Source organism: Sceloporus occidentalis, unplaced genomic scaffold, assembly GCF_023333645.1.
Source record: "Sceloporus occidentalis isolate IW3139 unplaced genomic scaffold, rSceOcc1.0.p SCAF_9, whole genome shotgun sequence".
Classification (NCBI taxonomy): domain Eukaryota; kingdom Metazoa; phylum Chordata; class Lepidosauria; order Squamata; family Phrynosomatidae; genus Sceloporus; species Sceloporus occidentalis.
The window spans coordinates 1,045,915-1,063,481 of NW_028316989.1; the positions used below are offsets into that span (position 1 = coordinate 1,045,915).

The following is a 17,567-nucleotide window of genomic DNA, read 5'->3' on the forward strand; positions in this document are numbered from 1 at the left end:
GGAGCGTGCCGCGCATGCGCAAACGCCATCAGCGCAAGCAGCGCCGTTATTACTCTGGGAATGCCATTGGCCTAACTGTACCCCTGGCGACCAATAGCTGCGGAGCGCTAACGCCCGCCCCTAGGCGGCTAACCAATCAGCAGCACGGCTGTTGAAATAACCGCCTATCTCCCTGGACGCTTTCAGGATTCCGCCAGGTCCTAAAGCCCGATATTTTATCTTAGTAGTTATTATTATTATTAAACTTTATTTATATAGCGCTGTAAATTTACACAGCACTGTACATAAAATCATTTAATAGTTCCTTTCATTGGACTACAAGTCCCAGAATTCCCCATAAGGGCTTAAACAAGGAACTTTTACAAGCTTCTGCGCTTATGGTGGACCCTGTCATGGGGCTTCCTTGTTCAGATTTGTTCAGAGGGTGGTGTGCCATTGCCTCCTCCCAAGGCTGAGAGAGTGTGACCTATCCACTGGGTTTCCATGGCCGAGTAGGAATTCGAACCCCGGTCCCAAGTCATAGTCCAAGGCCCAAATCATTACTCTAACAATAAATCCAGAACGCAGCGCTCCTAAATGCCTGCAATGTGCAGGTCCCTTTATTCATGTATTTGAATCTTTTAGAGAACACTTCCCAGTTCAAAGAGAGGGAGGAGGAAACAGGGAAACAGGAAGCAGAGACAGGCAAATCCAACTGGAAGGAATGCTCCCAGATTCCCATAAGAGACGCCTCTTACTGGCCACCAGTTCCTTCACTGGGGTCCGGAACATTTTCCATCCTGTTTACTGTCCACAATCCGCAGGCCTTCAAAGAAGCCGGCTGTAGGGGCAGATGCCAATAGCTATCATTAAAAGTGGTACAATTCCGCTTTGCTAAAGGCTCCTTAGGGCTTATGGAGGCATGTGGCCTTCTTTCGAATGTCACACGGACTGATGCAGACCATTTTGACCAATGAAGAGTTTATGGATTAAGCGATAAAGGATAATTTCATACAGAGGAAATAAACTTCCATCTCAATTGTTGAGGCAATTTGTTCTCTCTTTTCACATTTCCTGTACCTGAAACTGAACTTGAGCAGAATCACCAGGGACCTGAAGGCAACGCTTTTGCTTATTCTTCTGAATGGCCTGGGAGTGCTTCTTCAACTCAGTACTATAGCAAAGCCACTGTTCTGTCTCACGCTCGACTCTCACCCAAGAGCTGGACTCCGATTCGGCTCATGATTTTGGTCTTGAAACAGCCCTTCCTTCTGCTAAAATCATGGCCTCCCAAGAAGCAGCGAAAGAGGAAGGATGAGAACCCAGAGGATCTCAGGGAGGCAGGGAAGAAACGCTGCTGCGACGGCTTCATTTCCACTTGCCTACTCACTGGATCTGGAGGCCCTTCATAGCCGGCTCCAAGCTCTTGATATCTGGCTGATGACTGTTCTTGTGGAGCATGTCCAGAGTAGCATTGATAGTGCCAGAGCTGTCCTTCTTATCCAGGTTTTCATAGAGCATAGAGACAGAGTGCTGCTGCGTGTTTCCAGAGGTCACCAGAGGCACATCTGTAAGGCTGCTAATCAAAATGACGCCCACTCCTCACATTGAGACACTGAATGTGTCCCATTCTCCTATCCCTCCATGACTCAAAGAGAGGGAAAAACATGGAAAACTGAGGAGGAAGGAACACCAACAATGCACCACGGTGTACATGCGTCACTGGCACCGAGAGGAATGGGGTCAATATCTCTCCAGTTATGATCACCTGAAGCCTTTCTTCCACAATGAACCCTCAAACAAAACCAGGACCACTGCAGCATCCATCATAGTATAGTCCTTGCATTAAAAGTAATAACATTAAAGCCCCCCTGCCTGAACCCAACTTTTTGGTACTCTGCATTTCCAGTAATTTCCTCACACCTTTCTCAGTTGTAACTCGGAGGCTACGTTTCCCCTCTTCCTCCTCACAGCCCCAGGAGTCCTACTGTGCGATCCCCGCCAAGGTCTCCTTCATCTTCTTGGTCATGCTGGGGATCAGGTGGACGTGGTCATCGATGCACTTGCTCACACAGTTTTCTAGCTGCGACTTGACCTGCTGCTCTTTGCTCCCGGAGTCTAAGGAGTCCTTGGCTTTGTCATTGCAGTGCATCGTGCAGCGAGAGAGGCGGTCCTGCAAGGGGGGGAGAAACGCACAGTGGTTAGAGATGGAGCCCACAAATCCCAAAGGTCCTGGGAGGCCAGTTTCCGACTCCCAAGACTTGCCTGGAAAAGTTTCAAAAATGAGAAAAGGGAACAAAACCAGAATTGAATAGAATCTGACTTCCAGTCTGGCGGGTGCTGGAATTCCCCCTCCCCATGTTTTTGGGGAGAAATGGGGAAATGAGTACTCCTTGCTGGAATGGAAATACCAATGGAGGAAGGGTAATGAAAAATGGGGGTTTCCTATGAGGGCGTCAGGGAAATGTAGACCCCAAAGGGACAGAAAACTGCCCCTGTAGCTTCTGCCATTGCATGTCTCCGACATCAAGTCTCAAAGCAGCCTTTCGGAACTATTGCTAGTTTTTTCATCTATGTTGATTAACTAATTAGTTAGTGATCCATTCATTCACAGTCACAACACACCTTTTTCCAGCCTGTGGGGAGGAAAGGATTAAAGAGCTCATTGCGCACACAGGGCATACATCCATGGGTAAAGGCAATGCGCCTTTGAGTGCTGGACTGGGATTCCAGGTTTTGGGTGACCAGGGTTGACGTCCCCATTTTGCCATAGAAACTCCATGTCCTTGAGCAAGTCGCAGACTCTCAGCCTCAGCAATAGCAATAACTCTCCTGAAAAAACCTCGCCATGAAAACAGGTCTTAGAGCCACATAGTACTAGATTGAGTGCTGAACTAGGATTGTGGGAGACCTGGGCTGAAATCCCTGTTCAGCCATGGAAAACAGGCTTTTAAAACAAAGTTTTTAAGGAATGTGACAAAGTGTTGTTATAGTGATTTAATGTATTTTAGGCATTTTGATCTTTTTAAACTTGATTTTGGCATTGAATTTGTTTTAATTATTGTAGCTAATACCATAGCTACAATAATTAGGAAGGCAGTGGTGGCAAACCTCCTCTGATGAAACCTTGCCAAGAAAACCTTGCAATTGGGTTGCCTTAGGGTTGCTGTACGTTGGAAGCAACCTGAAGTCACACAATAGAGCCATTGCCGCACCCCTCTTCGGCTCTTGCTATATTCCAGAGAAATGTCAGAGGCCAAACCCAGGAAGGCATGTGCCAGCCAAAGCCTCCTCACCTGAAACCTCTCCAGCTCTTGGGTGACCACAGCCTGGGCCTGGGCCAGGGGAGCATGGCAGCGCTCGATGCAATGGTGGACCTGTTGCATGGAGGCCTTGTCGTTCTCGCAGCAGGTTGCGCTGCACCGGAACATGATGCCCTGCAAAGAGATGCATGTCAGGAAGAGATCATCGGATTAAGCCTTCCAAATCGGGGTCAAAAGGCCTCCAGGGCCCTGCAGCCATTGTTTCCGAAGCTTCTCTCTTGATCTGTCTGCCCTACAGACACAGGTATAATTAATTTGTTTTTATTTATATACCGCTATTCCAAAGATCATAGCGGTGAACAGCAAGGAAGCTAATTTGCCCCCAACAGTCCGGGTACTCATTTTAGCTCCCTCCTCAGAAGGATGCAAGCCTGAGTCAAGGTATAGCAGGTATCACATACAGATAGGTAGGTAGGTAGATAGATAGATAGATAGATAGATAGATAGATAGACAGACAGACACACACACACACACACACACACAGATATATCCCACAGCTACAGCCAGAAGGACTGCTCAGATATATATACTTAATGATGATGATGATAATTCCCGTGCACAGAGTTCAATTCAATATATATATATATATATATATATATCCCCACATATGAATTTTTATATGCATATATATGGACATATCTCTGAGCTCCAGCCAGAGGAGTTGCTCAGATATGTAGCTAATAATGACGATGATGATAATTCCTAATTCTTTTCCTGTGCACAGAGAGTTAAATTCAATTCAATATATATACATATAGTATATCCCACATATATTTTCCATGCATATGTACATATATCTATATCTATAGCCATGTGTGTATGTATATATATATATGTACATAGAAAAATATATGTGGGATATACTGTATATATGTCTGTATACAGGGATATATGCCCCCCCAAAGCTTTTAAAGGGCAGAGAGAGGAGTCTGGGACTCGTAGTCCACAAAGCCCCCCAGCGAAGGGGATTCTGGGAGCTGCAATCCAACAGAAGGGGATTCTGGGCAGTGCAGTCCAAGAAAGTGACTGTAGTCCTAGGAAGCCTGGGACTTCCCCAAAGGGACTTTGTGGGGCCCTCCGACCTGCATCTTCCGGATGGCCTCCCTCTCCAGCCCTTGCACCATGCCGTCGACGGCCTCTTGCACCCGGAGCTGCTGAGCCTCGGCTGCTGCTGCTGCCGCTGCCATCATGCCCTTCCTGGACTCGCACGGGTCACAACCGCCGCGGAACTACATCACCCGTGAGCCCTTGCGGGGCCAAGAGGCGGAGCCGACTTTGCGCATGCGCAGGAGCGCCACTCTTGTAAATCGTAATCTGGCTCCTCTTTCCTTTATTGGCAGGCATAGACCAGCCAGAGCCAGTTCGGCGTAGTGGGCTGGGCGTTGGGCTAGGACTCTGGAGGCCAGGGTTCGAATTCCAATTAGCCCAATTAAGTCACACTCTCTCAGCCTCAAAAGAGAAGAAATTTGACATAAGCTGGAAACAAAGCACACATGACCCAACAGCTCGCCCTGGTAGTGGGTGCGAGGAGGAGGGACAAATAGGAGCAAAAAGCGCAGGAGCGCGTGAGGTAAATAGCGCTGCACTTCTTCCCGCCTTTTTTTAGATCCTGATGTACAGCGACAAGGACCAATGGGAAGCTTAGGATGAAGGAGAGGGGAGGGGCGGAAACCCAAAGTTGTGGGAAAGAGACCAGCTGCTGAACACCGAGCCACGTGGAGCGTGATTGGCTGTGCCCCTTCCCGCCTTTTTTAATCAGCCAATACGGAGTTAAGCTATTTGATGAATAGGCTTAACGGGCCAATGGGAAGCCGAGAGGCGGGATAAACCACCAAGGGCCTGAGGGGAGGTGTAAACGCGTGTGTTTTTGAGTAGAGAGGATAGAGGAGGCGCCTGAGGAGATTTAAATTGCTTTAAATTGAGTATTTCCACGTAATAAGCATGGTATAATAATGCCACACCGTTGTTTAAATACCTTTACAACCAATACATCAACCTCCTTCGCATTTCCACCAAATAAACATTTCATTATTTACTGCTGAAGTATACACTGTCCAGCGCAACACAAATGGCCGAATCTATGTATTTCTACGAAGATGTATGCCTTTCTGATAGATAATTCTGGTATCTAAATCACGCAGGTTTTGAACTCCTTTTATATTCCTTTCCCTTCTCTATTTCCCCCGTTAATCATAACAACAACAACGTTTATTTATAATGCCCTTTCCGAAAAGGTGGGAATTATTATTTTTATTGAGTATCTCCACATAATAAAACATAACAATCATGGTATGATGATGCCATATAGATGTTTAAATATCTTCCCAATCAAAGACACCAAGCTTTGCTCCAATATTAGTCTTTCATTAATTATTTAAGGATAAATGTATCTAGTGTAATACAAATTGTTTTGTGAAGTATATGTTTCTATGAAGATATGTCCCTTTCTGATATTATATATATATATATATATATATATACACACACACACACACACACATATATGTATACACAATATATATATGTGTGTGTGTATACTATACTGTATGTGTGTGTATATATATATATATGTATACACAATATTTAAATATACTATACACACATATATATATATACAATATATATGTGTGTGTGTAAACACTATACTGTATATATATATATATATATATATGTATACACAATATTTATATATACTATATATATATATATACACACACACACATACACTCTTCTGTTAATCATGTAGGTTTTTAACTCTTTACTATTCCATTCCCCTTCTGAGAGGGGAAAAAAGGCAGATGTGTGAAAGGGGCATGCTTTAATTTCCATCTCTTATTTTTAATTACATTTTAATGTAATTAATTTTTAATTTAATTTTATTTTGAGCAGCATTTTAAGAGCTTTTACCTCACAGAATGAAAAGAGTGGGATGATGAAGCATGAGGGGGATTTTTAATTTTAAAAAACCGCCTGAGGAGGAGATTTTGAGGCACTGGAAGGGTTTGGAATAACTCTGTGAGGTAAAAGAAAACACTGAACGTGTGGGGGTTTTTATTTCCCCCAAATAATAATAATAATAATAATAGATACTTGAGGGGGCGCCTGAGAATTAAAGGTTGGAAAAAGGAAAGGAGAAAGGAAAGGAAGAGCAGAAGCTGAGGAGAAAAAGAGAATTTTAAGCATTTCGATTTAAGGCTGAGGCGCAAAAGGGCGGGAAATCAGGAGTTGTTGTGAGGGGATTTCTAATTTAAAAAGGAGCTCCTGAGGAGATTTTAAGGCACTGATTAGAATAACTCTGTTCTTGTTGTACTGAAGGGTCATTGTGTGTATTTGGAGGGATTCCTAGAGACAATAATCAAAGCCACCAAAGTCAAAGCTGCAAATGTGGAGGGACAACTGTGTATAGTAGGACCTCCAGCAGCACTTCTAGTCAGTCCTACGTTCATAAATTGCTGGATTAATAATTAATTTCTATATGGAGTAATTTAATCCTCCACTGGAGGGCACTGGCATTGCTTTGAATAAGAGTAGTATCTATCCCTGGTTGGTTAGTCCACTACTGTTTCTTATATAATATCTATCACATTCGCATCCTCCTTATTTCTTATATCTTTAATATCTTCTCAGTTCCTTCATTCTTATTCCTTCTTCCCTTCCTCACTCGTTCTCTCTCATCTCCTCCCATCTTATACCATCTTTCTTTCCTGGCTCCTTAATTCTTAATCTCTCCTTCCCTTTTTTTGTCCCCTTCCTTCCTTCCTTAAATAAAAGCAGCCAGAAACCCACAAGCATAATGGCTTATAAATAATAATAACAATAATAATAGTAATAATTTTATTTGTATTTCCCGCCTCTCCCTGCGGATCAAGGCGGGATCACAGCATAGGATAAAAACCTACAAATTACAACATACTCAATAAAATCACAATATCATTACAATTAGTCAAATGTTCAGCTTGTGGTCTACTAGGACTCCTAGATCCCTTTCGCATGTAGTCTTGTCAAGCCAGGCAGTGATGGCCCATTGAATCCCTTGTGGAATGATAAATTAACATTTAGGTTATATTGCGTTGTTGTTGTTGTTGTTGTTATTATTAACCTTTATTTGTTTCAATAGGTCTGTTCCAGCTGAGACTAGCTGCTGGGTTCAGTCCAGTATAGATATAGGTGTATTCAGCTTATACACACATGCATTTGCTTTTTGGACCCCGGTGTGCTCTGACCAAGAGACCACCTTCGTAATATGGAAAAACAGAAGGGTTTCCCATTGGCAAAGGGGCAGGCAAGGCTGCGTTTTAGTTGTGGAGAGGAGTGGGACCAGCCAGTGGGGTTTCATCACAAACATGGGACCTCTTTTTCCCTTTTGGCACTGAATCGGTGCTTGGCTTGAAGCGAAATGAGATCAGCTCCTCCGCAGCCCCTGAGTGTTCCCACTGTTAGCGCCGAAGCCTTAAATTCGGCTGCGTCTCCCAGGGCAAAGGCTTCCAAAGAGAATCAATAAATCCTTCTTCTCTCTCAGGCCAGACTGGATGTATCTTTGGCTCCCTTTGGGTCTTTCCGATGTGTAACGTACTGTGTAAGTCTGGAGTTTCTTAAGCTCTTTGACCTGGGCTTTGCATACGCACACAGTGCAGTCCTTGAAGGGGGACTTTTCCATCCCGGCCGCCCTGATTTTCAGCAGGTGCCCGTAATTTTTTATTTTAGCAGGATGGGAGTTTTGCAAGCGCCGTGAATTAGTTCATGTCTGCAAAAGAGCCGCTTTGAAGATGTCATGGTGTGTTTTAGGCAGCAAACTGCACCAGAGGCAGAGAGGGATTGCTTCATCGGCTGCATTGTCTAAGAAAAAGAAACGCTCCTTTCAGTCTTTTCGAGGCAGAGAGTAGTTTATTACTGTATATACTTGAGTATAAATCAATCTCATTTATAAGTCGAGGGCAGGTTTGGGGGTCAAAATTAGGGATTTTGATATGACACACGGATAAAACTTAGGGTCATGTAACAAAGGATCTAAAGGATGAAGCAAAGGAAAACAATGCCAAAGGAATTACAAAATTGTAGGAGGCATAATAAGAATACGAATAAGAAGTCTACCCAGATTTGGGGGGTCAAATTTTTGACTAACATTTCTAGACTTATGCATGAGTATTTACAGTATATTAATTCAATATAAGCTTCTGATGCTACTTATATTTCTTAGCATCCACCTCAGAGTTTCAAACCAGTTCACCTATTGATGCTCAGTGATGAGAAATAAAATGCAGACTGATGAGCAGTTGTTATATTTGGAAGCAGTAGCAGAAAACTCAACTCCCTTCTTTATTAGTTCCCTAAAAAAACAACACATCGCAAAGGGTGTATCCCCATTGCAGAAATGAAGCAGTTTGACACCACTTTAACTGCCACGACTCTTTCCTATAGGATCCTCTGATCTGTAGGGGTTTTTTTGTAGAAAACCCCCTAACCGGTTTGCCTTAGGAGGGTCTCACAAGGCTCTTGGGCGAAAGGTGGCATGAAAATGAAATAAATAAATAACATTAGGGTCATCGTAAGTTGGAAATGACTAGAAGGCGCACACGACAACAACTGGAAAATCTCATGTTTAGTGCATTCTTTCCCAGCCTTGAGGGTTCAGGAGGGAAAGGATGGTCTTTGGAAAACTGACAATAAGATTTTGAGTCCGAGAAGGGATGACTGGGCACCGACTCTGAAAGTGTTTGGCTCTGAGACATAAGAGACAACTGTCCCTTCCAGAAGAAGTGGCTGAAAGAGTCATAAGTCCGTCACCAGGTTTATTTAGCAGGAAGCGTGCTCTTTGCCCCAAAGGAAGCGGTGGCTGACTGTGCTGCCCATACCCTTTGCCCATTGTCAGACCGCTTTTGCAATCGCCTCCTTTGTTGCTGCTGTGTGCCTTCCAGTCATTTCCACCTTACGGAAACCCTAAGAGTTTTTCCGGTGCATTTTGGGCCCAGGAAAGGAGACCGCCACAATTTTGTTGGACAAAAATAGCAAAACATGAATGATATTACTATTAGGATTCTAAAAATGATTATTTTAACCGGAAGTGCTCTTTAAGTGACATGCAAATAAGTGGCTCTGCCTTCCCTTAGCACATCTGAGTTTTCAATACCCTGCTTTCATTCCAAGCTTGCATTGCTCAATCCTTTTTTCCAATATTGCAGGGAAGGATGCTTATATGAAAAGGTTAAGGGAGATTCCAGGAATACTGAATTCGAGAAAAGCCGGAGCAGACCTTGCACAGCTTTCCAAAGCCTTTCCACTTCCAGCAGCAGCATCATTTTCGCCTGCCTTTGGTGTGGGAAAAGGCCTCCCTTTGTTCTCCTCCTGTGGTTTGCTTTAATTTGCCACAGGCCATTGGGGACCAGTTTAGGGCTCAGGGTCTTATTACCATCCAGCTGTTCTGGGAAGGAAAGTCAATAACAAAAGGACTCTCCTTCCCTTAACCTAATAGCTCAGTGATGGCTTTGCCTTTGCAAAGGAAAAAAGATTCATATTCTGGGTTGCTGTATTGGCCATATAGCAAAGTACAACTGCATCCAAAAGGGACAAAACAGTGATACCTTTAATTGGCCAACCAAAGTGCACAAAATACGTAACGCAAGCTTTTGAAGCTCCACCGGCTTCTTCACCAGGCAAAGGTGTTAAAATAACTGTAACATGACAGTGTTCCTCACCGGCTTGCATTTTCTCAAGGTGTTGTTGGTGTGTTGTTCTTTGTAGAGATACCTATGCAAGCCGGATGAATGGCAGCCATGACTGGTGGGAGAAGAACTATGAAAACCCAAGGGACAAAGAAAGCAGTGCAACCAGACCTGGTGAGAGACGCTCTTGCAGAGGTGCAAAAGCTTAATGGGGGAGGATTGTCATGCTCTGGGCCCTTATGCAAAGGCTTTAGCTCCAATTACTGCTGCGGCCAACTGACCAGCTGGTCTTTAGACAATGTGAGGAGTGGTCTAATTTAAGGGCTGTGAAGTCACCCCACTGGCATCCTGCAAATCTGCTCTCTCTCTCCAAGGACCGGCATGTTTTCCGGGCAGAGTTTCACTAATGGCCATCCTTTGTAAGGCAGGAGGCTGGAAGGCTTCTATCTGAAGTGTATACAACATCCCATGGGGATGCCCCCAAACTGGATGTATTTCTCTCTGTCGGTGTATGTGCCTTCTGGGCTGCATCCACGCTGCAGAAATAATCCAGTTTGACACCACTTTCACTGTCATGGCTCCGTCCTGTGGAATCCTGGGGGTTGTAGTTTGTTGTGGCACCAGAGCTCTCCAACAGGGAAGACAAAATGTCTCAGAAAACCACTGTTTTCTCCGAAAGGTGTCTGCAGCACCTGGGATTCCTTGGAGGTCTCCAATCTAAGTACTAACAAGAGATTAGCTTCCAAGATCAGATAGGATCTGGTGCCTTTAGGGTATTTAGACCTTTTTATTTATTGAATGTATGCCCTACCGTTCTCCTGCAATGTGCTCCAAGGTGGTTAAAAGGTTTTCCCTATTGCTCCTTGCAATTCTCATGAGCCCTCCCAGGACTTGTCCATCAGAGCTGTGTGCATGTGTGTTTTGTGCTGTCTTTGCTGCGTTTGTGCCTTTCTCATGAGTTCATTCTCCACAATTAGCAGGGTCACATTCCTGACCCCATGAATGAAATGACTTCACCAGGTTGCCTATATTTTCCCTGGGACACGTGGCTGAATCCAGGCAGGAGGCCAGGGCCCAGATATCAAGATGATAGCCACCCAAATTCTGGCTCCCTTGGATGGCACACATCATTCCAACATGCCATCCTTGCTACTGGGCTATTGTTACAGCTGCTGGGCTATTATTTCCTGAAGAAGAGAAGCAGCCTCTTCTCTCCTCTGTAAACACGCTCATAGTGTCAAATCAGTCCAAAAACCTTTACAGACAAAACCACCTCTGACTATTCCTTGCCTAAGAAAACCCTATGAAACTCATGGGAAAAGCTCCTTTGAATAAAATGTGGAACTAATTCACTGCACCACTGACATGATGGGACCTCCCCAGCTACACTGCATACAAATAGGATGAAAATATTTCTTAATCTATGTACCATCCTGGGAACCGAAAGCGGTTGTGGCATGATTTGGTGGGAAATATTCCCCATATTTCTCTGCAGAATGCATGGAACGTCTTGGTCTCCATGCATTTTGCCAACCAAAATGTTTTCCAGATGGACCTTCGGTCTTACAGGTGGCCTTTCTGGTGACTGGGCAGCAATGGTGTGCATCATTCAGTATCTCTGCCTCTCTGGTTCCTCATTGACTTACCCACCCAGATATGAAATCCTGTGATTTCACACACAGTTCATCAGCCTTTGTCTTCCATCAGGCAACACTTGCATGTTGTTGGTTGTTGGGTGGTTGATGAGCCTCTCCAGCAACAGCAAGACACAAGGATTTGCATCAGAAATACTCTGAAAGTACCACTCTGACTCACCCTGATGCAAGGGAAGGAAATCATGGTCACAGTGTTGTAAGCTATGGAAGAGGTGAAGATCTCTCTTTCTCCCCAATGATTTCCTCTTGTGCCATAGCACAGGGGCAACATCATCAAGGGACTTTAGGCACAAACTTTGGGAACCACTGATGTAACCCTAATCTGATGTCTGTGTTGTATGTATTCAGTCCATGGGATCTCATATGTACCACAAAGGGCTCAGAATGTATTTCAAGGTGCAGCATTTGGCGTCCTGGGTGGAAAAAGCTACTTTAAAAAATCAAGTTTCTAATTCTTTTAGCTTTGGCAAGAAACACTAGAGCGAAAACAACAGTAATTAGAATATTGTCCAGCTTGCAGAAAGCAGGGCCTGTCTCCTGGACACAGGGGCAGCAGCTGTGTTGCAGAAACCTTATCCTGGCATTTAATGAGCTTCTGTGCTCAGAAAAAGCAGCCAGACGTCATGGTGGTAGACACAGGGCTCCCACTTCACGCATGGGGGCAGATATTTTTCGCCCTGTCACACATTCTCCAGATAGCTCAGCTGCCTTTTTGCATTTCTGTGGGCTGTGGGACCTCATGGCTATTTACTGCCACCTTCTTTGTTATGAAGCCTCTTACCCAACATCAGTCCTGAATCTGCACAACTCATCAGTCCCAGTGAGCATTGTGCACCAATGGACATCATTGGTGGTGCCCCATTGTGCATCTTTGCAAGTCAGTAACTGGGTTTTTCAGTATTTAGAGAGATCTTGCAGCACTGTTGAAACTAACTGAAAGAAAAGTTGGCAGCATGAGCTTTCCTAGACTTAAGTCTACTTCCTCAGATCATTTAGATGCAATAATAATATGCAAAGGGATCTTGTAGCACCTTTGAGACTCACTGAAAGAAAGAAGTTGGCAGCATGAGCTTTGTTTGTTTGTTTTATTTATATACCACTATTCCAAAGATCATAGCACTGAACAGCAAGGAAGCTAATTAGCAAGTAAGCTAATTTGCCCCCAACAGTCTGGGTACTCATTTTAGCTCCCTCCTCGGAAGGATGCAAGCCTGAGTCGAGCTTGGGCTCTTTCGCTGGTCTTGAACTCGCAACCTTGTGGTTTTGAGTGAATGGCTGCAGTACAGGCATTTAACCACTGTGCCACCAGGGCTTTCTTAGTCTTAAGCTGACTTTCTCAGATTCATTTGGATCTGAATTTAGGAATGCATCTGAGGAAGTAGATTTAAGTCTACAAAAGCTCATGTTGCCAACATTTTTCTTTCAAAGGTGCTACAAGATCTCTCTACCTACTGATTCTACAGACTAACACAGCTATATCTTTGGGCTTCTTACTGCCTCTGCAACTTAGCTAGGTGTATTCAATGTTATGTTATATAAAAAGCCATACAATATAGGGTTCTGCCAGTAAGAATTAAATCTGAATGAATCAATCCAAATGAAAATACAGTCATCCCTCCACGTTTGTGGCTTTGACTTTTGAAGATGTAATTATTCATGGATTTGATTAATATGTTCTATCTTGGAATCCTCAGCACAACTTTGCGGTCAATGTCCATCAGAAATTGCGCTGGAGTACCTAGAGATTCTTAGAGAAAACACTTCTCTAGGCAGTTGTAGGTCCTCCAATGCAATTTATGGTCAATGTCCAGCCAACGTTGACCACCAACTTGTGCTGGAGAACCTAGAAATTCCTAGAGAATTGTTCTCTCAGGCTTTTCCACTTTTATGGGGGTCCTGCACCCCTAACCCTAGTGTACAGGGCCCACTATACAGGACTGCCATACTAGGGGGAAAGCATTCCTCATTCCACACCAGCTTTCTTTGTCCCTTGTTCTCTTGGATACTATCAGGGTAAAATCATGGGTACTGACCTACACACACATGCGCCAGCCTGCTAAGCAAGGGAGCAGAGCCATCTCTTCAACAAATGACAAATTGATTGGCCCCAGAAGAGCTCATTTGAGACTTATGGGCAGAGGAGCCCAAAGCAATGCAGCAAATTTGATTTTAAAACTCCAGTCACACAAGAGGGGCCTCACAACCTGCTCTGTCCTCTCCCGGTTGAGGATTGTGGTCTTTAACTGCAGATCTTTTTGTCTGCCAAAGGCATTTGTGTACAAGATGCAACCAAAAGTGGCAGCAAGTCCTCTCCTGGTTTAGTAAAACCGGGATTTTCTAAAAAGCCTTAAACAGTGCACATGTGCCTTCATGTTCCCCGTTGACTTACGGCAACCCCTTCCCTTTTGGGAATGAAGATCTAGGCCCTAATATTATTTCCAAATGCATCTAGTGAATATCTTCATCCCCATCCTCTTTTCCTCTGGCTAATAAAACCTGAAAAGAAATAAAACCTGACCACTGTGTGGCTAAGAAGCAGGATGCTGGATGGGACCCAGGGCTGAGCTTTCATCCATGCCATTTCCTTGGGTTGCCAGATGCCAAGAAGCATAACATCTCTTGCTCTCGAGGCTTTTGGAGCAGGGGATTTAAACGGAAAGAGCAAAGACGACTTGTCTTCCTCCTGCTTTACTACTGGGGGATTCCTGCCAATGTTCATCCTCTTTGTCTTCTTGCCCTCTTTATCATCCTTCCCCAGTCCCTTAGAGATCTTCTTTAAATGTCTCTCTTAACTTGCTCCCTGTTTTCTATGAATGCTGGCATTCCGCCCAGGAGGATTAGGGGATATACTTGAGAGTCCTGCAGAGACAGGAGGTGAAGGAAGCAATGTTCCTGGATACGGTTCTGAGCTAGTTGAGCAACCCAACCAGCCCCAGGCATTACATCTCGGCTTACAAATTCAGCTTGCCTCTCTGAAAGTGTCTTGGTTGCATGTGGGTTTAAGTTTTGGAAACCAAGGGCCCTTCCACATTAGATAGTTATAGCACCACAGTTCTACTTGATCTGAAATGACTACTTCCTGTAGTTTGGTGAGGAGGCACCAGAGGTCTTTGCCTGAGAATCGTAAATCCCTTTCCTAAACTGCAGATCCCTCGGGAAGGGGCCATGGCATTTAAAGTGGAATCATAGCACTAATTTGTGTCCTGTGAAAGTGTGTCCCAAGTATTGCCAGATGGGGAGGGGGTCAGTTCTCAGTCTTGGCTCAGTTATTTGCCATAGCACATGATTGTCCTCACTTGTGTACCTTGCGTTTAGCATGCTTTGTTCTGCTAGTGTTCTTTGGATGGTAAAGACAGGCTTGGGAATACCCATTTCCCCTTCAATGTCTTCTTATTTACCCCATTGTTGTGCTGCAGCTGGAGATTACCCCCTGGAGTGAAGATTGCATTGGCAAGCAGCTTAGTCATTTCATTTCACAAAAAGCCCACAATTACGGCTCTGAAAGCCATTGTCAAAAGAAGGTTAAAAGTCAGTTGATAACAAAAGGACACATAATGAATGCAATGCAATAAGCATGTTTTATGTGCTTTTCTAATTGGGGAAAACAAAGTACAGGTAACATGATCCTTCAGACACATTACAAGTACAAATTACCTTTGGGAGTACGGTATATATGTGTGCATATATTTTAATGAGAGAGGTTTTGTATCTCCTTTTCAGACATGATTTTATCAAGTCTCTGTGTTATGGTGCTCCATAGAAGCACAGCATCTGGTTCCAGCCACAGACAGTCACTCCATTTACATTTTATTATCGCTACCATAACCCAAATAAAAGAGCCAAACGGAAGCACAGGAGATAGTTTTATGGATCCATCCCATAGATATTCTCTGACGTTGGTCCAAAACCAAGTTCATGAAGTTGTCTTTTAAATTCCTGTGCAACGAAGAGTCTGGGATTAAGACAAACACTCTGTGAAGTAGTTTTTTATGTGTTTTGGGGGCTGTGAAGTGTATCTCCACCAGCGAGAGTCACAAATGACTGCTAGCAAGGCTGGGAAAGATCACTTCTTCAATCCTTGGAGAACTGCTACCTGTTGAAGGTGCAACTATTTGACTAAAAGGGTCTTTGACCAACGTAAAGCAGCTTCAGCCATCAAAGAATGAATCTGCCCTGGGATGTGATAAAAACAAATTATAAAATATTATAACTGTGTAATGTGGAAGGGCCCTTAGTTTCCAAAACCTAAATCCACATGCAGGATACTTTCAGAGATGCAAAATAATCACAATGTAAACCCTTAGTTTATAAATTCCCTTTTCCCAAATTGGACTAGTGATCCCTGAAGTCTCCCTCATTTGGAAGTGGGACACACATATAGGAAATCTATGATCTTTTGTCCTTCACACCCCTGACTTTTTCTTTGGGTTTAACATATAGATAAGAAGGGGAGTTCTTTGCTTGGTTTAAGTGACTGTTGTTGTTGTTGTTGTGTTCCTTCAGGTTGTTTCCAACTTACAGTGACCCTAAGGCAAACCTATCATGAGGTTTTCTTGGCAAGGTTTGTTCAGGGGAGGTTTACCATTGCCTTCCCCTAAGGCTGAGGGAGTGTGACTTGCCCAAGGTTACCCAATGGGTTTGATGGCTGAACTGGGAATTGAACCCTGGTCTCCAGAGTCATAGTCCAACACTCAAACCACTATGCCATGCTAGTTCTCACTGGCTTAAGTTATGAACTCCTTGCAAACACCCAAAGGTCCTGGTGGAAGGATTTCATATACTATTTGTTTTGATAAATTTCTTAGAACAAACATAGCCATCCCCAGAGAGCCCCAAAGTGTTGATGAACAGTAGACAGAGAGGATGTGATCTGAACTATGATGTTAAATTTTCCAAGTTGTATAAAAGCTGGACTCTGAGAACCATTCAGTGTCTCAGTTTGGACCTTTCCAGGTGGACCTGTTTTTTGCTGCAAAAAGCAACTTTTTTCCTTACACCTTACTCACTATTCCGCACATTTGGACCCTTTTAGCTGGGCAATAAACCTCATTCTTGCGACAGGATGAACTTCATGAACCCCAAACTAGTTTCCAGAGTGGTAAGGGTCTAGTGAGAGCCAGTGTGGTGTAGTGGTTTGAGCATTGGACTATGACTCTGGGGACCAGAGTTCGAATCCCCGCTTGGCCATGGAAACCCCTGAGTGAGCTTGGGCAAGTCACACTCTCTCAGCCACAAATCTTGCCGAGAAAACCCCATGATAGGGTCACTTTAGGATCTCTGAAAATTGAAAACAACTTGAACAGGCATAGGCACAGCATTCATACTAATATCTTGGGTTCCCAAACAAGTGTTAAAAGGAGAGGGAGTCGAGAGCCAATGAACACACTGTGTTTACGGAGGTTGCGTGCCAGATTTCCAAAAAGCAACACAAACATGTTTATAATTTATGACGGAACATATTTTCCCCAATTTAAGTGTTTTGGATCAGGTAGGGGGTGACCCAGATGCAATGTTTTGGAGAAATAACTCCCCTTCAAAACAATTCCCCTCATATTTCCACTGTAATAAAACGAGGGAAGAGATGTGGACAACAAGGAAAAAAGAGGAAAATATACATAACACTTGGATGGGAAAACATGAAAGACATACCGTAAGAAGGAGAAACAATTAAAAGCAGTTAATTTTCCCTTTTCAAATGTCATTTTAAAACAAAATTTGGCGGTTGGTTTGAAGAGAAGGGAAAGGAATTACATTTGAAGCAAGATATCGAGTAAGGGGAATAAATTACGTTTATTTAGAGAGTTACTTTCCAAACTCTGAAGTGCAGAAATATTTTCCGAACACTGTTCACACACAGACACTATGGATTAGCAGCTTCTGTTAAACAACATTGGCCTGTTTGTAAGCTGGCATTTTATGAAGACATTTCTTTCTTTCTCAAACCTTTCCC

General features: G+C 43.8%; 2 protein-coding genes across 12 annotated transcripts in view; one reads left to right on the forward strand and one right to left on the reverse strand.

The window, feature by feature from the left end:
* Nucleotides 1–439: 439 nt before the first annotated feature.
* On the reverse strand, nt 440–4,809 carry TIMCC (TIM double twin CX3C motif chaperone). The gene is made up of 3 exons (XM_089538612.1): nt 4,386–4,809; nt 3,276–3,416; nt 440–2,152 (listed from the first exon to the last, which is right to left on the reverse strand). Exons 1-3 carry the CDS (start codon nt 4,491–4,493, stop codon nt 1,964–1,966), a joined length of 438 nt encoding a protein of 145 aa, XP_089394738.1. The 5' UTR covers nt 4,494–4,809; the 3' UTR covers nt 440–1,963.
* Nucleotides 4,810–4,813: 4 nt separating this feature from the next.
* The window catches only part of LOC149306662 (uncharacterized), a 59,765-nt gene continuing 47,011 nt past the window's right edge, over nt 4,814–17,567 (forward strand). For 6 of the 11 annotated variants that reach the window (XR_016282346.1, XR_016282345.1, XR_016282344.1 and 3 more), the window contains exons 1-2: nt 5,148–5,247; nt 10,042–10,136. The gene's annotated coding sequence lies outside the window, so the exon portion shown is untranslated. Of the gene's footprint in view, nt 4,874–5,147; nt 5,248–5,366; nt 5,428–6,265; nt 6,324–6,713; nt 6,733–7,597; nt 7,880–10,041; nt 10,137–17,567 lie in introns of those variants that run through there. The other 5 variants (XM_089538615.1, XM_089538616.1, XM_089538618.1 and 2 more) reach the window with 5 other exon arrangements.

Bases quoted from the DNA above. Each gene is read 5' to 3' on its own strand.
- TIMCC (XM_089538612.1), bottom strand. From the start codon at position 4,493: ATGATGGCAGCGGCAGCAGCAGCAGCCGAGGCTCAGCAGCTCCGGGTG. The intron at 3,417-4,385 runs GTCGGAGGGCCC...ATCTCTTTGCAG, and splicing joins AGGCCATCCGGAAGATGCAG to GGCATCATGTTCCGGTGCAG. The intron at 2,153-3,275 runs GTGAGGAGGCTT...CCCCCCTTGCAG, and splicing joins AAGAGCTGGAGAGGTTTCAG to GACCGCCTCTCTCGCTGCAC.